Source organism: Cyprinodon tularosa, unplaced genomic scaffold (genome assembly GCF_016077235.1).
Source record: "Cyprinodon tularosa strain WSP-4 unplaced genomic scaffold, ASM1607723v1 ctg614, whole genome shotgun sequence".
Classification (NCBI taxonomy): Eukaryota; Metazoa; Chordata; class Actinopteri; order Cyprinodontiformes; family Cyprinodontidae; genus Cyprinodon; species Cyprinodon tularosa.
The window spans coordinates 319,702-328,371 of NW_024039357.1; the positions used below are offsets into that span (position 1 = coordinate 319,702).

Below are 8,670 nucleotides of genomic sequence, written 5' to 3' on the forward strand. Positions count from 1 at the left end.
CAGACAGACAATTCCTAAAATCAAACTTTATCTATAAAGCTCTCAATATAAATTTTATATAAATAAATAAAAGAAAGAAAGAAAGAAAGAAAGAAAGAAAGAAAGAAAGAAAGAAAGAAAGAAAGAAAGAAAGAAAGAAAGAAAGAAAGAAAGAAAGAAAGAAAGAAAGAAAGAAAGAAAGAAAGAAAGAAAGAAAGAAAGAAAGAAACGCTAAGTTAAAATGAATAAATAATGAAAACACTTTGATGGTGACCTTTCTATATTGGTAGACGGGTGAGGAATAAATAGTTTAAAAAATGAAAGAGATCCTTGTAATATTTTATGTTTGAATTAACCTTTAAATTCTCTCCTCTTACATGCTGAGATCTGAGAAGCTACACAGACTTTCTGACTCTCATACACCATATGATATTATTTTAATGAGGCAAAGAATTAATACAGAACATAAACACATCTTGTCTTCCTTTGTTTTATTTTTTGTCAAACCTGAATATCTTACAATTCAATAGTTGTTTCTATACATTTATACAGAACTTGTATATCAATCATTACAATAAAAACACTCCTTATCCTTTTTTTTGTCCCATAAAGAGGACATTCAGGTTTACAGGCAGCAAAGGGAAAAGCAAAGGAAGCAGAAGGGTAAAATTATTAAACAAAGAAACTGTACAGAGAAGGCAAATTTACAGCAGAAGAAAAAATACTTTACAGTTGTTAAAAGTAGCAATCTCTGATTTTAGAAAATGTTCAACTGAGAGGAATAATTTTGTAGAATTTTAAAGTTTCCTTTTAAATTTCTGTTTAGTGAGCCAGCTGTTGACCACACCGCTGGTTCACCGGAAGGAAGCATATCACTGCAATATATTAATTTTACAAAGAAAATAGTAAAATAGTTGTACTGGTAAATAGACTATAATATATAATAATAATATAATTGAACTTTATTGATCTCACATTGGAGAAATTTACTTCTGCCTTTAACCCATCCCATTGGGGAGCAGTGGGCTGCCATCGTGGGGTGCCTGGAGAGCATCAGGGGTTAAGGGTCTTGCTCAGGGAACCAGAGTGGCAGTCTGTGGGAGTGGGGCTTGAACTCAGAAATATATAGTCTTTATTTCTGTCGTCCAACAAAAAATTTTGACAGCATCTCTCTGACGGCTGCTTTGTTGGTTTTTATTGTTGTTTTATTGTTTGTTTTACACAAACTGTCCCTCCTTCAGTTCATTCATCTCCATCTGAGATTGGAAATAAAAGATGTTCCTTTCCCCAACTTTTCCCTTCTCTAAATGACCAAACAGCATCATTTTCAACATTTCAAAATATCAGCAGTTTTTTTTAATGAAGGAAATCTTTAAAGATGTTACGTATTTTTGACATCCGTATCCCAAAGATGATGGGATTTAAGAGAGGCTGCAGGATCCCAAAGTAAAGAGACAGAAAGAACCGCAGCGCATCCGGAACACTGGTCATGTCGAATCTGGTCTGAAGGATTTCAAACAGGCAGCCGAAGGCAAAGTTTAAGAGGGAAGCAAGGTGAGGCATGCACGTGCTGGCAGCTTTCTGTCTCATCTTGGAGGAAGCAGAGAAACAGATACTTAAGATTTTAGCATAGGAGTAAATAATGGGCAGCAGGGGGACCAGCACACTAAGAGCTGTGGAAAAAAGTCCAAAAATGTTGTTCAGTTCTGTGTCCACACATGCCAGCTTCACTATCAGGTAGTTATGACAAAAAAGACTGCTGAGGACATTCCCACAAAGTGTTAGACGGAGGCTCAGACAAATGTTGATGATACACCTGACTGATGAGTACAACCAAATCAAGACAACAAACAGACCCGCTCTGCTAAAGGTCATCACAGAGTTGTACTTTAAAGGACAGCAGATCCCAAAATATCTATCATAGGACATGATGGCTAAATTACAGAACTCAATGTTTACATAGGAATAAAAGCAGAATATCTGCAGGAAGCAGAAAGGAGCAGCAACAGCATGGACATCAGAGAGGATCTGAACCAGCAGGAAGGGAAACAGTGACAAGCTGCCATACACTTCATTCATAAAAAGGCTGCACAGAAACATGTACATGGGTTCACGTAAGGTCCTGTTCAGACAGATCAACACGATAAGCAGGATGTTGACAACAACGATGGCAGTATATACTGTGAGAGTGATCGCAAAGTAAAAATATTGCAGCGTTCCCAGGTCAATGTACGCTTCAAGGATGAAATAAGACAGAGAAGATAGAGTAGAATTTACCGTCATTCTGTAAAAATTATTCTACCATCATTTATAGAGCAAGAGAGCTTCTCTAACACCTCAAGTTGTTGTTAAGATAAGTTCGTCCTCTACCTCACAGGAACAAACAGCTCGGCTGGCCCCCCAACCATCTGAATCTCTTTCCCAAACTTGTCTGAACTTTATAGACAAAGGAAGAAACAAGTCCTCCTCCTCCTCCTCCTCCTCCTCCTCCTCCTCCTCCTCCTCCTCCTCCTCCTCCTCCTCCTCCTCCTCCTCCTCTGTTTTCTGACAAAGAAAAGAAAAACTTTTTTGTTCTTATCCTTTGTGTGTCATCCAAAGTTTATTTAGTTTATTTTATTTAATACCAAGCCTATTGAGTCACTATTCTAAATTGCTTATTTCAAGTGTACATGGCTCCAAGCTTCCTGTGGACCTCAGATTAGCTTGTGTAGGGAGCTACATTAAACAGGTTTAAATCACCAGGTCCAAAAAGTATCTGACTCTGTGATGAAAGTATTCTTGGAAAGTCCCTGAGATACCTGCGGAAACCGCAACTCAGGTCTTTTTGGCCTGCATCAATGCCTGACCTCCTAATTATAATTCTAAAAGAATAGCCAAAGAAAACCATAAAGATTCATCCAACTTGTAGAACCTCTTTCTACAGGATAGCTCTCCAATCAATGTGTTCATGAAGGAAGACCAGACTTCTGGCATTGCAGTTCATAATGAGCCTTTTTCACTTAGTAAATTAAAGTTCTTTCTCAATAGTGGCCACAGAGGTTGGGCTATGGAGATCCTCTTCTGTAGTCACTCCAAATAGCCAGCAGTGAGGTGTTAAAGTTCTTAGCTCAAAACCAACAAACCAAGCCAAGCCATGAACGGGTCCTTTTTATTTTGCTGCTGCTCCTAGAAGTTCATTGACATATGTATAAGAAGACCTGGTGGGGATGGGGGGGTGGAGGTCCGGTGGGAGGGGGGCAGGGTGGTTGGGGGTCTTGTGGAGGAAGTAGTCATGGACCCTTCCGGGGACAAGGCCTCACGCATGGAAATGTAGATGAGCGCAACATTTATGTCGCAGCAACTGGGGGAGTGGGGACGTGCTCCCTGCACACGCAACAGCATACAGAGGCGGTTTTGCAATCCCTGCTGCACGGGCAGAGGCGACAACTCTTCTTTTTAAGGAGGGCCTCTCGGTGTACCAAACTCTGACCCCCTCGACCGTATTCCGGGAGCGGGGCATGCGAGCCCTGCGCTGCACCAGCGGGGAGACCAGGGCCCCCCGAGGCCCTCCAGGAACAGCCTTCTCTTGTGCAATGTGCAAGGCATCTACTCCGGTTGGGTCTCCCGCCAGATGATGAGGCCGTTGTGAAACAGGACCGTGGTCAAGTGGCGCATCTTCCTCCGGCAGCTGTAGACGGCCAGGAGCTTGTCGAGGTTGTTGATGCCCCCCTTGTTGGCGTTATTGTGCAGCAGCTTGCAGTCTCAACGGGAGGTATCCACACTGTTGCGGTGCAACAAGCTCAGCAGCAGCATGTTCCTGCAGCCCGGGTATGTAGGAGACGAGGACCGTGCAGCTCCTGTAGGCGCAGCGGGTGGAGAGGAGATCCAGGCAACGGGGTGCCGTCAGGTTGCGTCGCAGCTCGGGCTTGTTCCAGTGTACGGTGCCCACTAGGGTGAGGCCGTGCCTACAGGACGCTTACAGCATCCCCAGGTCCCTCTTGGGGTGCACAGTGGGAGCTTTGCGCCCCGACCCTTGTACACGCTCATCCTCTAGGCGTCGCAGGAACGGGCATTGCACGCCACCCAAAGCTTGATCCCGTATTTGCCCGGCTTGCATTAGTATTTTTGTTTTGTAGACTACTTCAAAATGTCCAGTTCTATTACATTTCTGACACCTCTTATTCTTAGCTGGGCAAGGATGCATTTTCCAGTTTTGTCTATTACAGCAAGTAAGAATAAGGGGTTCCCGTTATCAGAGGTGTCAAGTGAGGAAATACAAATACTTTGTTACTATACTTAAGTACACTTTTTAGGTCTCTACACTTTACTTATTTTTCCTCCTACTTCTGACTTCTACTCATTACATTTTCACACAAGTATCTGTACTTTCTATTCCTTACATTTTCAAAACAAACGTTACTCATTACTCTTGGCTTCGGTTTAAAGCAGAGGTGATGGATTAGCGGACCATTGTTCGGATCTGGACCCACCTGCTGGCTAAAACGGACCCAACCTGATTTAAAACATTTATAAATTACCACATGCCGATTGCACTAGCAGATCTTGACCTGCCTGGATAGGAGCGGAGCCGGAACATTTAGAGTATGTTTGACTCAATCTGCTGCTGTGAAGCAGGATTCTCCAACATGAACAGAAGCCAAAATATATAAGGATCCACGCTGAAAAAGAGCACCTTGATATGTGCTTTAGAATGGCTTTGTCTCCATTCAAACCCAGGTTTAAAGCCTTGCAGGGCAGCATAAAGCCCACTTCTCTCATTAGGCCACTTAAAAAGAAAAAAAAAACGGTCAGTTCAGGTGTTTTATAAAATATGTGAATCAGGAAATTGTCTATAAACCAAACTATTGTTGTTCTCTACTTCAAAAAAGACTTTAGAATTTAACATGGAAACATTTTCTATTTTGTTTTTAATATTTTTTATTTAAAAATTCAATGTATAAGCTGGATGCATAATAACCTCATTATATTTTAGTGTTAAATTCTGTTTAAAGTGACAGATCATTAAAAACGCCTCGGGACCTTTACTGGGTGATGATTTTCTTTATTCAGACCCCACTGATTTTTAATTGGTTAATCCTGGTTTCATGTTTATATATATTTATTTCACATGATGTGCACCATCCAATGGCTCATTGGCTCCATCCACATCTAGTGAAAACTAGTGTGATTGGATGAGTCATATTATGCAAACACTGGTTAGCTTAAGGAAATCATCAGTGTTGGGAGCTGGAGAAGTTCCACCTTTCTCCAGCAGAGTCCGCCATGGATCCTCCTGAGCTGAGCCTTCGACACACCTGAGGCGCATCTCATCATCAGAGGATCCACAGTATATAACCTGCCTTCAGACCTTGCCTCGACGCCGCAGTGTTAAATCCAGTTTGGTTAGCACCTGAGCCTAGCATTTTCTGAGAACCTTTGTTGCTCTTGAGTCCTGATAGGATTCTAATCCTTTTTGTCTCTGCTTTCAGGAATCCAGTTTTTCCCGTGTGAGCTCTGGATGAGCTTAAACTGCCGAGCCTGCCCTCTGAGCCTAACCTGAAGACTGTTCCTTGGATTCCATGCAGCTCTGGACTAAGAGCTGGAAACCCAAAGCCAAGGTCTGCCCTCACGTTAGAAGTAAGACGCTGAAGCGGTTATTGGACTCTGCTGAACTAAACAGTCTCTGGACCCAACAGTTCCTCTCTCAAAGCCAAACCCGGACTTCTCAAGGTATAAACCTGAAACTCTCAGACTCAAACTCATCTGTTTCCAAGCTAACTGAACTGTCATCTTCACAGACTCCAGTGAACCAGTCCCCAAGCCTGAACCAGTTCCAGTGTTTATTCCATGTGCTTGTGATCAATAAACTTGTTAAACTTTTCATCCGTTTCCGTGGTGTTCTGCATTCTGGGCTTTTCTGAAACCCATCATGACAATCAGAAGCAAGCAGGTGTTCTTCAAACTGCAAACGTGAATTGTATATGCCATGCTACAGTGTCGGTGTTGTGCCATATGTCATGATCATACTTTTTGGACATTGGGAACCAGTGTCCATATTTCATCTTGATAGGATGAACCCAGTGGCGGCTGGTGAAAAATATTTTTGGTGGGGCTGATATAGCCTAGTGTATGTCTCCAACTAATCCGGAATAAGAATTCAAATAAACAATTGGACAATACATACAATTTAACAGCAATGATTTAATTTACTATATAATAACAGTAACAGTGATGATTTGGGTCACTGTGACGGGGTTCTTTGGCCTCCAAGAATCCAGTCTCAGTTACCGGTGTTGGTGATTTATTGAGCTCAAAAACTCAAAACAGGGTGCAAAAGAAACTAAACATACAAGATACTCTGGGCCTCAGCCTCCCTCCAGTTACCAGCAATGTAACAAAGAAACAGAAAACAAAAATTGCCGCTTTTCTTCCCACAGCCCTCATTAAATAGTTTAAGCCCCTACCCTCAGGCTCTCTTATTTCTGATTTCTTCTCATTAATCAGTTTTGTCCATATATTACCTCCACAAACAATTGATGTACAAAAACAAATAATTTTTACAACTTAATTCTTTTACACAGATTCATTGACTTATTCAATTACACCAAACTGGGTTTGAACCCAGCAAAGACGCAGCCAGACTGAAGATGACAAGTCCCCGTAGCATAAACACGTACACACCCACACCCCCCCCCCCCCCCCCCACCCCCCCCCCCCCACACACACACACACACACACACACACACACACACACACACACACACACACACACACACACACACACACACACGGCTAACCCCACTGAAATATTAAGTGTGCACCCTCAATATGCCAGCAGGTAACCAGGAACAGCTTGTGTGTTTTAAGTTCATGGAGCTACTGGGCTCAGCGCGAGTGTATTGGTCCTCACAAACACAGTATAACAGGAATGTGTGTGTGGCGCGCAAAGTTAGAGAGGTTGTTTTAAGCGACGAGGTGGATTCGTCACAGTCACAATAACCATGACAGGAAATGTTCATATCCTACAACAGGGATGTTCTTCTGGCAAACGGGTAGATAAATAAGGATCTCACCGAATTTGGTGGAAGCTGCATCTCGGTCGTTACATTCGCCATCTTCCCTCTAATTGTCTGCACCTGCGCTTGGGTGCAGAAGCCTGTTAAAGCGCAGTATTTTCAGCGCCCCAAGACCATAAAGTTCCGAGACGCTGATTGGCCATTAAATTCACCTAGCAATAGTACATGATTGACAGATTCTCTGCAAATGTGGGTCAGTCTGATCAGCGCCCCCAGAACAGAGACGGTAGGAGTCTGTCTGTGGAAATCCACAAATGAATGACAGTAGATAGGGAAATGTAGTTTATATAATTTGTTTTGCTTATAGGTACACAGTCTAGAGAGTAAAACTGACATTTATGAGTTAATTTCTAAAAATATATTTTACGTTTCTCTCTTCTTAACAGGGAGGGCGGTGCCCCAGCGCCCCCTATGGGCCGGCCGCCACTGGATGAACCCCCCCCACCCTCTCGGGGGGAGGACAGACAAAACCACAGAGCACACAAGACTCTTTCTCTTTTGCCCCCTTTTGCTCCTGGTCTCTTCTGCTCCTGCGCTCAAAGCTGGGACCCACTGTGGCTGGATCTCCAGATTCCCAGAACCATCAAGGATAAGTCAGAACCTTTCAGAACCAAACTGCTGCAAACAGACCTTTTGCAACACATTTCTCTTGAGTTTCAAAACTTACAGAGCCAAACTGGATGAGGACCATGCCCTGGGTGTGAGACTGAGGGGACCCCTGCTGTGAGACTGAGACAAAGAACCCCTGACTGCAGAGCTGCAAAACTGGATAAAACTCAAGCTTTCCAAATGGACATGGAAAAAGGTTTGCAGGTCTGGCATGATTAGGGACAGAACAAGCAATATGTCTTTTGACGAGGTGTTTACTGCTGAGTAAAGACGACGCTAACTGATGCTAAAGAATGGACTGCATGCTACGCTATGCTACAGGAATATGTGTTGAGCTGTTGCTAAAGCTTAGACAAGCTTTATTTACTAAGGATTTAAACACTGATATAACATTAGTGTTCATGTGTTCCTCAGATGCTCGTTACATTTCCATTACCAAGTATGACCAAGAGTCATTTAGCGGAATCCTGATGTCTATTCGCTGCTAGCTATTTCAAAGAGGGTAAAGAATCATTTAACTAAAGGTTTTTGGTTCTTGATTAAGCACATCATTCAATAAAACATTATTTGTGTTGGGATCTGGAGATCTGCCACCTTCCTCCAGCAGAGGGCGCCCTGGGTCTCCTGAGCTGAAGCCACCTGCACACCTGAGGCTGATCATCCCATCAGGAGACCAGTTTTATAAGCAGCGGCTTGACTTCCCTTCAGTGCCAGAGTGTTAGACCAGTTATGGTTAGCAGAACCTGAGCCAAGCCTGCACATCTGAATCTCTCATTACTCAAAGGAGCAACCTAGAATCCTAACCAGTCTTTGTCCTCTCTGCTTCTTAGGAAGACCTGATTGAAGCCTGGAGCTCTGGAGGAGCTCATTTTTGGAAACCTGCCTGCCCTGAGAAGCCAAACCTGAAGAATCTCAGTCTGCATCTGCCTGCCAGTTCTCAGGAGAGAACTTGGAGAAACACTCAAGGTCTGAACCTCACTAGTCTAAAGCCAAGCTCTGCCGCTGCTAAGCGCTCTGCTGAACCCTC

At 43.2% G+C, this 8,670-nt stretch overlaps 1 protein-coding gene across 1 annotated transcript; it reads right to left on the reverse strand.

The window, feature by feature from the left end:
• Positions 1-1,315: 1,315 nt before the first annotated feature.
• On the reverse strand, positions 1,316-2,373 carry LOC119798209 (olfactory receptor 5AS1-like). The gene has a single exon (XM_038307557.1). The coding sequence runs from the start codon at positions 2,260-2,262 to the stop codon at positions 1,336-1,338; it is 927 nt and encodes a 308-aa protein (XP_038163485.1). The 5' UTR covers positions 2,263-2,373; the 3' UTR covers positions 1,316-1,335.
• Positions 2,374-8,670: the final 6,297 nt, after the last annotated feature.